General features: G+C 40.6%; 1 protein-coding gene and 1 long non-coding RNA gene across 2 annotated transcripts; both read left to right on the forward strand.

The window, feature by feature from the left end:
* Positions 1-916: 916 nt before the first annotated feature.
* LOC135550133 (uncharacterized) lies at positions 917-4,848 on the forward strand. Its single transcript, XM_064980649.1, has 2 exons — positions 917-1,295; positions 2,085-4,848. Exon 2 carries the CDS (start codon positions 2,168-2,170, stop codon positions 3,269-3,271), a length of 1,104 nt encoding a protein of 367 aa, XP_064836721.1. The 5' UTR covers positions 917-1,295; positions 2,085-2,167; the 3' UTR covers positions 3,272-4,848.
* A 183-nt stretch (positions 4,849-5,031) lies between these two features.
* On the forward strand, positions 5,032-15,767 carry LOC135550134 (uncharacterized). The gene is made up of 4 exons (XR_010457075.1): positions 5,032-5,180; positions 5,803-5,867; positions 6,062-6,208; positions 6,322-15,767. It is a non-coding gene; the product is annotated as an uncharacterized LOC135550134 (long non-coding RNA).
* Positions 15,768-15,798: the final 31 nt, after the last annotated feature.

A 15,798-nucleotide genomic window follows, 5' to 3' on the forward strand; every position in this document is an offset into this window, starting at 1 on the left:
TATTGTAATTTAGCAGCAATTTACAGTAGTGAGTGTATACATTTTCATACTGGTCCCCCAAGGGAACTCAATTTGAGGTCATGATGCTATTATGAACATAAAAAAACAAAACTAAATAGAAGGAGTAACCACAAGTTATTTTTTATATATTGTTTTATATATTACAGAAAAACCAGTATGCATACAAGAAGTATACAAACAGACAATGGTAACATATGCTAGGGGGTACAGCAAATTAGAGACTATACAAAGACCTTAAAAGATGCACACATATTGATTGTTTTAACAGCTTTCTTATTGGAAGAATGTAGAATGGTCTTAATGTACTGCTCGAATTCCTTATAAAAAACACAGAAGAGTGTTTTTTCACTTGTGAATTTACATTCTTTTTCTGTATCCTTTTTATAGTTAAGGAAACCGAGCAGCACATTCTCCCATAAAAAAAAAGTCATCAAGAATATGAACAATTATAAAACTATGAATATTTTTCCATAATTTCTTTGCATGTAGACAATGCCATAATAAATGAAAAACTGTACAGTTAATGTCTTTTTTGAGTTTCTTCAGGTAATGATTTGCAGGGTAATACTTATGGATCATTCTGAAAGAGACCTCTTTCACCTTGTTAATTGACCTTGTTAACAAGCAGGTATTTGTGTGATAATAACCAGACTTTTTCCCAACATATATTACATAAGGAATGGATACAATATCCCTTTGAGGGAGCAAGGATAAACATATTTTTCCTTTTTTTAAAAACTTTATTTTACTAGGCAAGTCAGTTAAGAACAAATTCTTATTTTCAATGACGGCCTAGGAACAGTGGTTTAACTGCCTGTTCAGGGGCAGAACGACAGATTTGTACCTTGTCAGCTCGGGGATTCAACCTTTCGGTTACTAGTCCAACGCTCTAACCACTAGGCTACCCTGCCGCCCCTATTGGAGACTCAACTGGATTAAGCGAGAGTAGGTCAAGAAAATTAGGTCTGGTTATACAACTCTAAACGACATGAGAGTTCCAGATGGAATAGCATCTAAGACTATGGCGAACTCTCTAGGTGTAGCACTAACCACAAGTGTCATCAGTGTCCTGTGAAGGAAGAGGTCATAGACAACAGATTTTTGATTTCAAGGATCGGAACTGAAAAAAGTGGTCCTACTTGCCCTTAGTGGTAGGGGTTTACAAATCAGCCCCCACAACTTCCGTTTGAAATTTACATCGCTAGCTAGCTAAAAAAACAACAACAAGGACAAATTAACCATCTGTCAACTATCTAACCAAGGATTTTACCAAGGTGAGGCGTATGCTGCGCAGTGTGGTATTTTCATTAAACTAGCTTCGCTAGCAAGCTAACGGCTAGCTAGCTTGTTATCCATGGCTGTCGCAAGCGTTCGTGCTACTGCATGTTAGCTTTTATTTATTAGATTTTTTATTTAACCTTTATTTAACTAGCTAGCTAGTTAGTTGGCTTTGTCAAGATAACTAGTTAGGTAGCTACCTAGCGAAATAGCTGGCTATGCTACGTAGAGCCAATTAGCTAGTTTATTTTCAAGTCCATTTAGTTAACTAGTTAACGTTACTTCTCGAACAGGGTTTCCCAAACTCGGTCCTGGGCCCCTCCCCCCTGTGTGCACGTTTTTTCGCAAGCACTACCCATTTGATTAAAATATCCAATTCATCATCAAACTTTGATTATTTTAATCAGCTATTTAGTGCTTAGGAAAAAACTAAATGTGCACCCAGGGGTGGGCAGGACCGAGTGTGGGAAACCCTGTCCTAAAATATTCATATTATTTTTCTTCGAACAGCTGGTGAAGTTGGCTAACTACTACTAACCAAAACAATCACTGATTCAGGATACTAGCTGGAGACGTTCATATCAGATTTTGTTAGTATTGTGCACCTTACCATATACATAAATTAAAAATCAGTAAACACAAAATCAGTGTTTAGGCTGTGCATGTTGCAATACATGTTAGCTATACTTTCTCGTGCCCATGTAGGTCAGTTTTATGAAGCAATGAGGGGGTGCACAAACAACATTTGTTTGTTTTGTAACTTTCTCGAGATGTGTGTTTTACAGTGGGAAGCCCTAGGTAGTTCACTAGCCCTCCAAGAAAGTGAGCTGGAAGGACAGAACAAAGGAGACAGGTTGCAAGAAAACAGATGAGAGAAGGGGCAACAATGTCTGAAGAAGGGGCAACAATGTCTGAAGAAGGGGCAACAATGTCGGAAGAAGGGGCAACAATGTCGGAAGAAGGGGCAACAATGTCGGAAGAAGGGGCAACAATGTCGGAAGAAGGGGCAACAGTGTCGGAAAAAGGACAGATAATTGCCTCTGATACTGGTAGTGATGAGGAGTTAGGTGAAGCATTGTCTAATGGCAACCCCATACCACCTAAGAGGGGAAAGGGAAGGCCCAAAGGATCAGGCTCTAAGACACCCAAGATACTGGGGGTACTAGACAAGCAGCCACGAGGCAGGCCACGTAAAGTGGTTGACCCTAATGCTGTTTCAGCAGAGCCAACTGCACCTCTGAAGCATGGCCGGCCCCAAAAAGTTAAACAACCAAAAAAAAGGGGTAGGCCGAGGAAGAACCCGCTATCAACTGAGGAGGAAGAAAAGAGAAAGAAACCGAAAAGCCAACCTAAGGGATCAAGAGTGTCGAAGCCTCTCGGAAGGCCGCGCATCCATCCCTGCATGGATCCCCCAGCCACCTCTGCCGAGCCACGGGGAAGAGGCCGTCCACGCAAGGCAATAATAGGTAAAGGTGCCCACTTACGGAAGAACCCACCTCCAACCTCTAAAGTTTCCAAGCCACCCGTTAAAGATGGTTCCCCGCGAAAGAGGGGCCGCCCCTTAGGCTCCGTACTAGCAAACAATGCCAAGAGAGCAGCAGAGAAGGATAGTTCCTATAGTGCACCCCCAGCCAAACGAGAGTGCACTGTTTCTCCAATAGTAAAGCTTTACCGCTGCACCAATGGTAAAGCAAATGTGTTAGATGAAGCTGCCATCCAAGCCCAGAGGCGAAGAGGCAGGAGAAAGACTGTGAAAGTTGATTATACAACTTATGATTCAGAGGAGGAGGAGGAAGATGCAGAGAAAAATGAGGACGAAGACTTGTCTCCAGTTGAAGAGGAAATAAATCCACACTGTGATCATCACAAGGCTAGCAAACCTGGTAAGGTGGCGGCAGCCCTAAAGAAGGTGGGGGTTGTTTCTAAAAGGAGGGGCAGGAAGCCTGGCTCAACCAAAAAGGTTCTAAAGTAAAAGGAACCTAGGTGGAGCAGACTGAACAAGACAACATACCTTGTTGCCGGGAAACACAAAATATCAGTAGCATCTTGTAGGATGAATGGACATGTTTTTAACATTTTATTAATGGGATAGCTTTTACCTAACTCTTTAGTTTTCTCAATTAACCTATTTGCTGTTGCTATTATTTTTGATGGTTTGTGGAAACCATGTGAATCTTTTTTTTTTTTTTTTTTTTCATAGCTCGAATGATGTGAAGACAATTTCATTGACAGACTTATCCCATTTGCATACTGTTTCTAATTCCATGCTCATCCTTTAAGTCATGATATTCTCATTGAGCTTTAACTGAGATGTTTCTTCATCTCTATCCGAAATGTTACAATGTGGGAAAGATTAGGAATGTATGAATCAATTGTCTATTTACTCATATAGGTAAATAAGAAGCTAAAATGGGTTAAATCAGTGTTTTGTTTGCTGTAATTAATAAATAATTAATAACATACTTTTAATTGTTGCCTTATCTCTCCTGAGGGTCTGCAATTTTCTAAATGCTAATGTCTTGTACTTTTATTTCCTTTAATTGCCAAAGCTTTGAATGTAACAACTTCTCCTTCCCAGCCATCTTTGTTTCAATACAGATTTTGTTAGTGTCACTGTCATGGCACCCTCTTCCCTATAAAATGCACTACTTTGACCAGAGCCTACGGACCCTTGTCAAAAGTAGAGCACTATAAAGGGAATAAGGTGCCATTTGGGACGGCACCATTAAACATAGTTGCACTTTCTTTCACTTGGGTAATTGCATTCTTCACCTTGTGGTGTCAAGACGGTAACTGTGAACTTCCAATCCAATCATCACTAAGATTTCTCCCAGAAGAAAGTTATAGTTATTGTCTGCTGTGAGGTTTTTTTGTTAGCTAGTATCATCCTTGTAATTCACTAAACATCACTACTCATAGTTATTTTTAAGACTTTGTTATCTGTTAGCTGTCAACTCTTTTACTTGTTTTTTATTATTTGGCTTTCAACTGAAGTGGATGGCTTGGTTTCACAGACTGGGCAAAGTTGTATGTAAATGTTGTTCAGGATTGCATGTGTGTTAAACATGTCTTCTAGCCTGCTATTCATTTCTTTAATGAATTGTGTGCATGACAATATCAGTTCATACTGCATTGCAACTTTGTAGTTTCTGTAATATAGAAATCGTAATTGAGGTGCACAGCAAAATCTATAATTTGTATGATTTCACGTTCCTGTAACAAGTTTCTTACAATTTCATGTTTTCAACTTGGTATGGCTTTTATTATATGTTGCTTCGATTAATTCAATGTTCTTGTCTTGTAATAATGTTTTTGACAATGCAGTTGAACTATACAGATAAAAACATACATATTGTAAAACATACTGCATCTATCTCTGTAATTAGAAATAGGTATGTGAAGCCACCAAACATTAATTTGAGGATAATGTGAATTTGAGTTTTGTTCCAGAGAAAATATTTTGAAAGTTTGCTGTAATAAAGTGAAATGTCAAGATTTGTTTTATTTGTTGATGTTTTTAAAAAATCTCCAATAAAAACCAAAATATGATTTATTTCGGCTTTATTTTTATAGGATTGTGAAGCTTAATTGTTTGAAAAGCAGAATGTGGTGAATAAAAGTCAAATTTAATAGAAACATATCTTCGTGGCTGGTCAGGAATAAAAAGTTTGGTGGAACGTTTACTCCATTTATTGGACCCACTCGGTGCTTATGTCGCGCATGGTTAGACACCAACTTCCGGTCCTCAGATGGTTCTCAGGAAAAACAAAATCGAATGAGATTACTTTCGAAATGGGCGTCTTTGACGTTGTTTCCTAAATGTATCTAGATTCCGTAGTTTTGCAGATCAGAGACTTCACGAGTTTACGTTCTAGCTAATGGTACGTGCATGCATATGAAACGGGGGGAGTGGGAATGTACGGTGATGGTAGCCCTGCGTTAGCTACAGTTAGTAGGCTACACGTTACATTAGTAGCTAGAGAGGTTATGATTCTGTGCCGAGTGACACGTGCTTGTATCATTTAAACTACATAAATTAAAATGATAAACCATCTGGTGTGATGGCAGTTTAGTCTTTTTCACCCCCACCCTAGCTAGTTGAATAAACAAACCCTGTCGGCTAGCTATGTTCTCCAGTCCACCGACTAGGCTATGCATCAGGCTAAATTAATTAGCTACACAATATTAATCTGAAAACAGTGCACTCACAAAATCAATGTGTACAATAATATGGACTATTTGTTGTGGTCACAAGAATGCATGTGTTTCATGGACTGTACCAATTAGGATGGTGCAGGGTGGATTTGGTTCATAGTAAATCTCACTGTTTGCTTCATTATACTTAGCCTAGCCCAAAAGGCCGGCAGATGGCGATATTGAGTCGTTCCTTCTTACCGTCCAAAGGGAATCTATGCAGCATGCTATACACTCGTATCACAAATTCAACAACCAAAGTTAGTGTGTTTACAAATGTCATATAATGTATTAATTCTTATATTTTAGCCATAGCCAACCAAGGAGCACCTGTCTTTTCCCAGATAACTGAAGGCGTCTGGATATGATCTGCAGTAAGTACATTTCATATTTTTCAAAATTATATATCCTAGAAGGCTATTTGAATCATAATGATGCCATTGCCAACATACATTTTTTTGCATACAATAGCACTGATATAAGTGCTACTTATATAATTGTTGTTGCGTAGATTGCTCTATTTGGAACATAGTGGACAATGTATTTTATGTTTGTTTCTCATATGAAGGTTGCAGATGAACTTCTTGTCCAAGCTCTCCTGGAAGTTGACAACATGGAGAAGAGTTGGGACAGCATAGATGAAGCAGGAGACTACTCAACAGATGAAACTAGAAATATACCAAGCCATTCATGTCAGAAAATCACTGAACACAAGGTAGGACATCCTTAAACAACATTACAAAGCAGAAATGTAAATGTTTTATAGACCTTATTCCAACCTCAATAATAATAACTTATTTGTACTCCATTCTCATTTTTTGTCAAAAGGGAGCAGAAGGGGGAGAAGAGGTCCTGACTTACAAAACATATAAGAAGAATATGGCCGAATTTAAGGTGAAGAATGAAGATGACTCTAGTCCTTTTTCGGACATCCACAGTCATTCAAAGATCATGGCTCAAGATCTTCAACGAGGGGCAACAGAAGTCATCCAAGATAAGTGTTCCCCTTTCTTAGAAGGATTATGCCCTGTGGGCCTAACCAATGTTCAGGAAAGTTGTATTTTGACTTCTGAATTTGATGTAAAAAAGAAGACCGGTAGAGATTCTGCTGCAGTGGGGATCGGTACTATAGTTTCTTTCTCCCCCTTTTCAAGCAATCTGTCAAAAAATATAAAGGGAACTGTCACACAGTCAACCATAGACCTTGAGTTACAGCAATCTTCTTTATCAGACTCTTCTCTAAGTGACCCCGGACAATATTCAAGAGCGGTAGTGGATGAGAAAGCCTATGCTGATGTATCCCATCAAATGTTACCACTTTCGGAAACCAAAAAAGGAAAAGAGAAAATATCCTTTCATTCACTTTTGCCTGTGATGGAAAAGCAACAAAAGCGAAAAGTTGGTCAGCCATATAAGAAAACTCTAGTGAAAATGGCTAAACTTTCAGCAATTGCCCAAGAATGGGATTCAGATGCCACAGAAATATCCAGGGTGACTCGCAATAAGGATAATCGAACACCCTCATGCAAACAAACAGATGAGAAGAAAAAGGATGAAATGTTAGAATTTCCCCCAACTACCTCAAGTGCCACATGCTTTGGATGCAATTCAACATCTGATTCTTCAAACTACCTTACTATTTCACATTCAGATGACATAATATCTAAATCTCAAATAACTGGACAAAGCATTTCTAAGGAATTTATCCAACCGCCCAGAGGACAGAGAACTTCAAAGACTACACAAAAAGCAGAAGAAGAAGTCCCGGCGCTGAAATTGACCACTGCCGCAGAGGGGAAAGATTCTCCTATAGTACAAGCTCTGGCACAAAACACATTGGTGCTGTCTGAAACTGTCTGCTCATTTGATGATAACACAGAGGATGCATTGAAAGTACAAAAGATACCTGGAAAAAATACAGCAATAACGTCCAAAGCAGGAAATAGAAGGACTCAGGCGTTCAAAAGAAACAGAATGACTCCGAGCAGCCTCTTGACCACTCAGTCACAGAGTAGCAGCGCTACACCCCAAGAAAATTGTAATTTGGGAGTCTCTCAAGATGCAACTCCACTACAATCATCTGACATAAAAATGGAGCCTAAATACTTGTATATAAAAACAGAGCCCACTGGTGTCTTGGATGTCAAGAACAATTTGAAGGAACACCGAAAAAGAGAACCCTCCAAAAACTTTACAGAAGGGAATGGTAAAAGTCCTGGTGTGATGTCTAGATGCTTTGACTTGTCTATCACTCAAAAAGACCAGGGGGCACCAAGTGACATAAGGAGGGAAATCAAATATGTCACTGCTAACACATCAGCTGTAGGAAACCAGGGGGAAATGACTCCGAGAACTCAAGCTCTCTCAGGACTGAAGAGTATTGAGGATGTGCTGAAATTGAAGCGGAAAGCTGGTCGACCATTCAAGAAAAAGACATTGTTTAAAATGGCTAAACTGCTAGCGATAGCACAGGAAGGTGGATCTAATGATACGGAGAACTGTGGCATGATTGAAGAGTGTGTTCCAAAATTCCAGCAGGTCCCTGCCTATCACTCCCCCAAGTCAAAAGTAAAGAAGATGGATACAAGAACCGAGGCATCAAATTCACCTACAAGCACCTCAAGAAAATCCAGCAGAACGTGTAAAGCGACCCCAAAAACTGTTCAAAAAATGCAAATCCTCACACACACGCCCACCCAACCAGTGTTACCAGTTTCATCCTATCTTATTGAACCCATTCTCAAATTGGAGGACACAACTCTTATCTCACCGTTGTCTGTCATTCCTCTATGTAGTGCAGATATTTCCCCTCAACAGGAAAGTCACAGAGGTGGAAAACCCCTGAAGAAAAACACACCATTTTACAAAAACATGACCACTGCAGTCCCACATCCTCCAATATTTGCACTAGATTCCAAGGCGCTTGCTGAGATTGCCTCTACAGGGAATGACAAAGAAACAAAGAAAGACATTGGATCCAAAAGTAAATGCAAACGGGTGCCTAGAACTCGTGGTGTATCAGAATTACCGTGTACAAATGGAATTCCTCAGGGAGATATACATACCCAGACTAATAGGGATGAGGTGTATTCCAAGACTTCAGCACCTACAGTGCCACACTCCCAGAAATCACGGAAACGTGGGGTTCAACATAAAAAAGGTACAGAAAAGGCACTTGTCCTATTATCTGATCAAACTGCCCTTCCTGTTTCAGATTGCCAGTTGCAGGTGCAAAATCACAGTGCATCTCAGGAAACGCCTTTACTGCCATCAAAGATTGAGACAGAATCTGACACTGTATACCCGACACCGAGAACGGTTACAAAGAATATTCCAAAGATGTGTAAGGCAAGAAACAAACCTTTACTGAAAGTTGAGAAAGCACAGTTGCCAACTCTGGATCCTTCCCTTGTAGTCGAACATATGCGTCCCGATGTGCCAGAAGTGGATCAAATGAGACAAGTGGAAGCAGTGATAGAGTCAGTAATTAAAGATGTTCACCAACCACTGGAACATGTGGATCAAAGAAACAAAAATAAAGAAGAAGCCAGCAATGTTTCTGCATCAACTCTGGATTCTTCACTTGGAATGGAACATATGCGTCCTGATGTGCCAGAAGTGGATCATACAAGACAAATGGAAGCAGTGATGGAGTCAGTGACCGAGGATCTACACAAAAAAGAGGTCAGTGATGTTTCTGCATCAGCATACTCAACCTTTCCTTCCTCAGATAACCTGTTTGAACAACATGACCATAGTACATTATCTCAATCGCCTTTGCTGACATTAGAAATAAAGACAGAATCGGGTAGAATCAAGAATGCCCTACCCAAAAAGTCGAAAATATGCATGAAAGAGAAACATACGTCAAAAGGCCTATTGAAAAATCATAAGAAAGCATCTATGCCAACTTCAGGTCCTTCATCTGACACAGTGCATGCGCCATCCAAAAGAGTTAAGAAGAATTCCACTACTTGTCAAGAAAGAAAAAGATCTTCACAGAAAGTTGAGAAAGCACAGGTGTCAACTCTGGATATAAACTACTCTGGAGAGAAACATAGAAGTCCTGAAATCCCACAAATGGATGAAATGAGACATGTGGAAGCATTTATAGATGCAGTGATTGAGGATCTCCACAAACCACTCAAACCTAAGGATCAACAAAAAAAGTTAAAAGAAGAGACTGATAATGTTGCTCCATTAGAACCAACAACCTTTCCTGCCTTGGATAACCTGTTGGAACAGCATAACCATAGTAAATTACCTCAATCTTATTTTCTGTCATCAAGAAAGAGAAAATCAGGCTTGAAACATGCCGTTCCCAAAACGGCAACAAAGAATAAGTCAAAAGCATGCTTTAAAGGGAAACTCTCTGAAACTGATAAGAAAGCAGCTGTACTAACTTCCGATCCTTCTATTGGAGGTGAAGATGGATATCTTGAAATGCCTCCCCACCTTAATCAAGCAGAGAAAGGAGGAAAGAGTGATGGAAAGAACAATAATGATGTAGTAAAGCATGAAATATCAATGACAGATGACCATTTGGAAACAGCAGCCCACAAACCACATCAGCGTAAAGGGCCAAGAAAGAAGCTAAAAAAAGAAGACTGTAGTGTTTCCAAACCAGATCAAGTAGAATCCACTATCTCAGACAGCCAGCTAAAACAGCATGACCACAATGCATTAGAGCATGTTTCTTTGCTAGCATCAGAGACAAAGACAGAATCAGGAATGGAACATATCATACCTGAAATGGCAACAACAAATAAGTCAAAATCATCCAGGAAAAGAGACCTCCCTATAAAAGCACCCCCAGCAAACGCTAAAAGAGCAGCTATGCTAACTTCAAATCCTTCTCTTGGTGCAGAAGTTGGATGTCTTGAAATGCCTCCCCACCTTATCCATGCAAAGCAAGGAGGAAAGTGTGATGGGAAAAGCAATAACAATGTAGTTAAACATAAAAAAGAAACAGTGACATCAGTGATGGAAAAACATATGGAAACAGAGCGCAAACCACGTATGGGGTCAAAAAAGAATCTGAAAGAAGAGGACAGCAATGTTTCCATATCAGAACAAGCAGCAACGCTTACCTCAGATAAACATCCCAACCAAGTTTCTTCACTGGCATCAGAGATCAAGTCAGAATCTAACAGTGGATGTGTCACACCCACACAAAAAAAGTATATTTCAAAGGCATACAAGAAAAGGAAGATGACTCCAACCCCACCAAGTTCAAAACTTTCTCTTGGAATGGAATATGGATACTCTGAAATGGCTACCAATTTCACACATGTGGACCAGGTTCAGAATATTCTTGATACTTATAAAATCTCCAAAGTGAGAAAAAAAATCACTGGATCAAGCCGTCCAATATCCAATCGAAGAAATTCCAGACTGCCCTACACATCTAATTCACATATCACAACTGAGTCGATGCAAGATCAAGTAATTCTATCGGTTGCATCAGATCTCACCAATAACCCTACCAGTCCTGTATCAATAACAGTGTCCTCAATTGCAGTGCAAGGACAGATTACTGAATTACTGAGTGCTGACTGTACAGAGAAACGGTCACATAAAATGAGGACTCCTAAGACGATAACACCTCAGAGACCAAAAGGCACAGGTCTTGATAAGAATATCACAGATGACAACATGTCTCTCAAATTCTTGTCAACATTTGTAAAAGAGGAACTCATTGAGGAAGAAAAAAGCCCAGAAAATAGGGGGAAAGAAGACGGCAAAGGGAAGAAAGGCAAAATTCTCAAAATAGATGATGTGAATCCACAAAGTAAACACAGCCAATCTCAGGTGAAGGATGGCAATGCATTAACAGATGACAAATTAATTTTACAAGTCCCTATAGATGAAGCAGGGTGCTCTATGTCTATTGCAATAGACACAATCAGTACTGTGATTCCAAAACGTAAAAAAGGTGGTCGTTTTTCCAAGAGATTGCAAAAAATGTCATCTACCACCAACGTTCCCAGTGAACAGCAATGGATTAATATGTCCCCTGAAAAAACATCTCTGTGTGTCAGCAATATATCAGAAATACAAAGAAAGCGAAAAGTTGACACCAGAAGCACTGATTTTGTTAATGCAGATATAGAAGTCCTAAATCCTAAAGATGATCTTAGTGATAGCTCTGTATTAGTGGACTCGTCCTTACTGGAGAATCAGAGAATGAAGGACAAGGGTAAGAAAAAATCCAAGACAATTACGGAAGAACCGACAGTGGCCACATCAGTTGTAAAAGAGATGGTGGGGCAAGATTTTCAGACCACCATAACAGCACTGAAAAATAAACAAGGTCGGCCATTCAAGAAAAGAACTTTGAGAATGGCAAAACGGCTGTCATGTGGAGAGCAGAAGTCAAACACTAGCGGGGAACTTTCTGTGAATAAGACACTGAGCTGTAAATCAAAGGGAACTTCTAAGGGAGGGAAAAAGCGCAATTTGAACCCGGCATCGTCAACCTTAATAAGGCGCACTAAAGCATCCAAGGCAATGAAGATTGAAGACATTGCTCTTAAACAAGAGCAAGATGACATATGGGAGATCATTGATGTATCCAGCAACATTTTCTCCTCACAAACTGTGACTATTTCCCCCAGTATTTCAGGGCAAGAATTTGAAACCTCCATATCTTCAGAAACAATGTTCTCTGTTGATGCAGGGCCGAAACAAGGAATCCAGCAAATTGAATCTACCCAATTAACACCCCATCTCACAAAATTACCTCATAAAGTGAATCGCGTGAAGAAGAGACGCAGGCGAAATAAAACTGGATGGGCTACAAAAGTTAAATCCAAACAACCACTCTCCAAAGTGAACTCCGGGGATAGGCTTGACGTTTTGATTCAGTCTACCATTGACAACACTGGACTCAACACTAGCCTCTGTAATTCGTTAATGGAAAAATACACATTGGAAAGTGTTGAACAAGAAGAATGTAGAGCACAAGAAGTGAAAGCAGTAGCAAACGATTACAATGTAGTTAATGTTAGGGATATCAACTGTGGAGATCAACTCCTAACAGCTCGTGCTAAATTACAGCATTCAAGTGTACTTCAACAACATTTTAAGACAAGGAAACCAATGTCATGCCACTTCTGTGGTCGCTCATTTCGTCACATATCAGCATACACAATTCACAAGCGCATTCACACAGGGGAGAAGCCTTACAGGTGCCAGAAGTGCGGCAAGAGCTTTGCTCAGCTCTCCAAGCTCAACTCGCACTCAAACATCCACAAACAACATGGACTCATGCAATGCCCATGTTGCGTCACTCAGTCTCCAAACAAAGATGACTTGATTGATCATTTAAAGATCCACATGAAGGGCACCAAGCGGTTCAGTTTAATTAATAAAACGAGAAGAGCCAGAGAAATTCAGATTCAATCTTGCGCTGATTATATAGATTCCCCAGTCTCTCTTAATGGCAGGAAAACCCTTAGATGCTCCACTTGTTTCAAATATTTTTTCAGCAAGGCCACATTGAAGATGCACCTGCAAACACACAGTGGAGTGAGTCGTTTCACCTGCAAAGTCTGTGGCAAGATGTTTAGCAAGTTCTTAAGTTTCAATGCACATGAAAAAACACACTGGCCTGTTAAACCGTATGCCTGCTCTGTGTGTGGAAAAGGCTTTGTTCTGCTTAGGGAGCTTAAAACCCACTCTCATATGCACTCAGGAGAGATGCCTTTCTTCTGTAACCACTGTGGTCAGGCCTTTAGCGTCTTCTCATCCTTGCGCACACATCAAGTCTCCAAAGTGTGTTTTGAGGCTAGATATGAAGGAGATGGAAACAAGGTTGACATTGAGGGGTTCCTGGTGGAGCAAAGGACTGATGGGCAGATTAATACCCCGATGTACTTTAAATGTCAGATTTGCAAACAACTTAATCGTCACTGGTGTCAGTACATTCTTCATCTACAAACGCACACTAATAACAGGCAAAACCTTTGTGACGTCTGTGGACAACGGTATGACCAGGTCACGGAATTATGTGTTCATTGTAAAGTTTGTTGCAAATCAAGTGGAGAGGAGAGGGCATGCATTTCGTCCTTGTCACAGGTCTGGTATGAACCCCAATCTCTGCAGAATCAGACGCCTGAGCCTGAAATTGATTCTCTGTACAATGATAGTCAGGAAATGTTATCTTTGGATGACCAGCATCCCCAATGTAAGGAGCCTGAGCCTCTGTCACCTCCGGAAACTATGGAGGAGTATTCCTCAGATGTGCTTCCACAAAACCCCAAACCTGCTTGCCAGACCCCAGACCCCAGACCCCATCCTTCTCCCTCAAACTCCATGTGTGTAAGTCCTGCTCTATCTTCCCCTTCTGTAATGAGCTGTAATTCCGTACGTGTGGTTCAACAGCCTACAGGTGTTCGCTCTTGTTTACAGACCCATGCCCCCTTTGACAGGTATTCATGTGGACAATGTGGAAAATCCTTTAACCAGTGGAACAAGCTCTGGTTGCATCAGGGACTACACAGAGAAAAACGCTGTAGCTTCTCATGCAATCAGTGCAATTTAGAGTTTCGCTTCTTTGGCTCCTATAGGGAGCACATGCAGGAACATGCAGCACAGAGACCCTATGGTTGTCCATTATGTCCCAAAACCTATGTCATTGAAGAAGACCTAAATACCCATCTGTGTGAAAATCACCAGCCGCGTGAAAGCCTGAAATGTGACACGTGTGGAAAGGAGTTCACCGGTTTCAGAAACTTGGAGAAACATCGTCTTTTACACAGAGGCGCTAGCTCTCACTACTGTCTCCCTTGCATGCTCCCATTTCCTAGTAACCAAGCCTTACAGAATCACTTGAAGGCTCACGAAGCCCGCCCTGTTATCCCTCTCCCTGAAGGGCCATTGGAACCACTTCTATTTCCATATCGCTGTGGAAAATGTAATGCCAGATTTACAACCACAGACTTGCTCCAAGCCCATCAGGTTTGCCATCTTATTGGGGGGAAAAAAGCATATAGCAGCAGTTCAGCTAATTATGTTTCTGCATCCCTTACCTCCAAGCTTTCAAACAAGCCAAGACAGAGAGTCACGCTGCTATCCCCTCAGACAATACCAATTCCTCCGTTAAAGAAAAGGAACATGTATAGGTATCCTAACCCTGATCGTCTTTATGTCGTACCTAAAATATCCTCACAGCCATCAGTCATTATTTCAGACACAGAAGAAGAGCCTCAAGAGCTTCTAAACATTAGCTTATCCTCAGTCTATGACACACCCTGTAACACTGTGTCTCTTGAACATGAAGGGCAAATCATCCCTAGCAATGATTGTTGTGAGGCAAGCAACTCCGATTTACCTCAGCCCTCATATCCCTCCTCATGTGTTCTTACTGATGAACCGACTCAATGTACACCAAAGCCCCAAACAGACACCACACACATGCCGACACATGAACCACCCTCACCCTGTCCCCTGGATAAAGGTCCTCAGAATGCACCAGCCCAAATACGAGACAAGTCTAAGGGTGATCATGATGCTTTCTTTAGAGCCTCAACATTTGTGATACCAAGTGGCAAAAAGTGGGGGTATGATGCCTTTGAGTGTGCGGATTGTTGGGTAACATTTAGTGACATCTCAGAGCTACATGAGCATTACATACATCATGCCAGGGGGGTGAAGTGAATGTCAATACATATTTTCACAATTCCACTATTGTATATAATTGCTTTTGATGATATTGGTCATTTACATCTGAAGAGTACGATATCTGTTTCTGAGTTAACCATAATTGTCTTAATAGCTATAGCAATGGTTAAAGGAATAATCCACACAAAACCCCTAATTACTATGATTTACATTGTTAAATAACGCCTTTTGCATTTTGTCGTTATAAGGCAGGAAGCAACATATGATAATTGTTGTAGGAATCTGTTGGAGCTCTCTCTGGACAGGATTGCTGGCTAGCTACAAAACATAGCTACACACGATAATATCAAAATCAATATCAGCATATGAAGTAGCTAGTCAGCTGTAAAATCCCTGAAACACACTGTGCTATTCATTTTAGGAGTTACAATCTCACCATGTTCAACCTGGTTGAGATTATCTTGCTCAAAATTGTGAGTGGGGTTGCTATGGCAACGCAATGACCCTGCCTGCACTGCGAAGGTCGCTTTGCTTTGCGTGATGGTAGTTAAAGGACATTGATCTGACAGTGCACTTTGAGTTTGAATGAAATATATACAGTGCCTTGCGAAAGTATTCGGCCCCCTTGAACTTTGCGACCTTTTGCCACATTTCAGGCTTCAAACATAAAGATATAAAACT

The sequence above is a fragment of the Oncorhynchus masou genome, chromosome 12, assembly GCF_036934945.1.
Source record: "Oncorhynchus masou masou isolate Uvic2021 chromosome 12, UVic_Omas_1.1, whole genome shotgun sequence".
In the NCBI taxonomy this organism is placed as follows: Eukaryota; Metazoa; Chordata; class Actinopteri; order Salmoniformes; family Salmonidae; genus Oncorhynchus; species Oncorhynchus masou.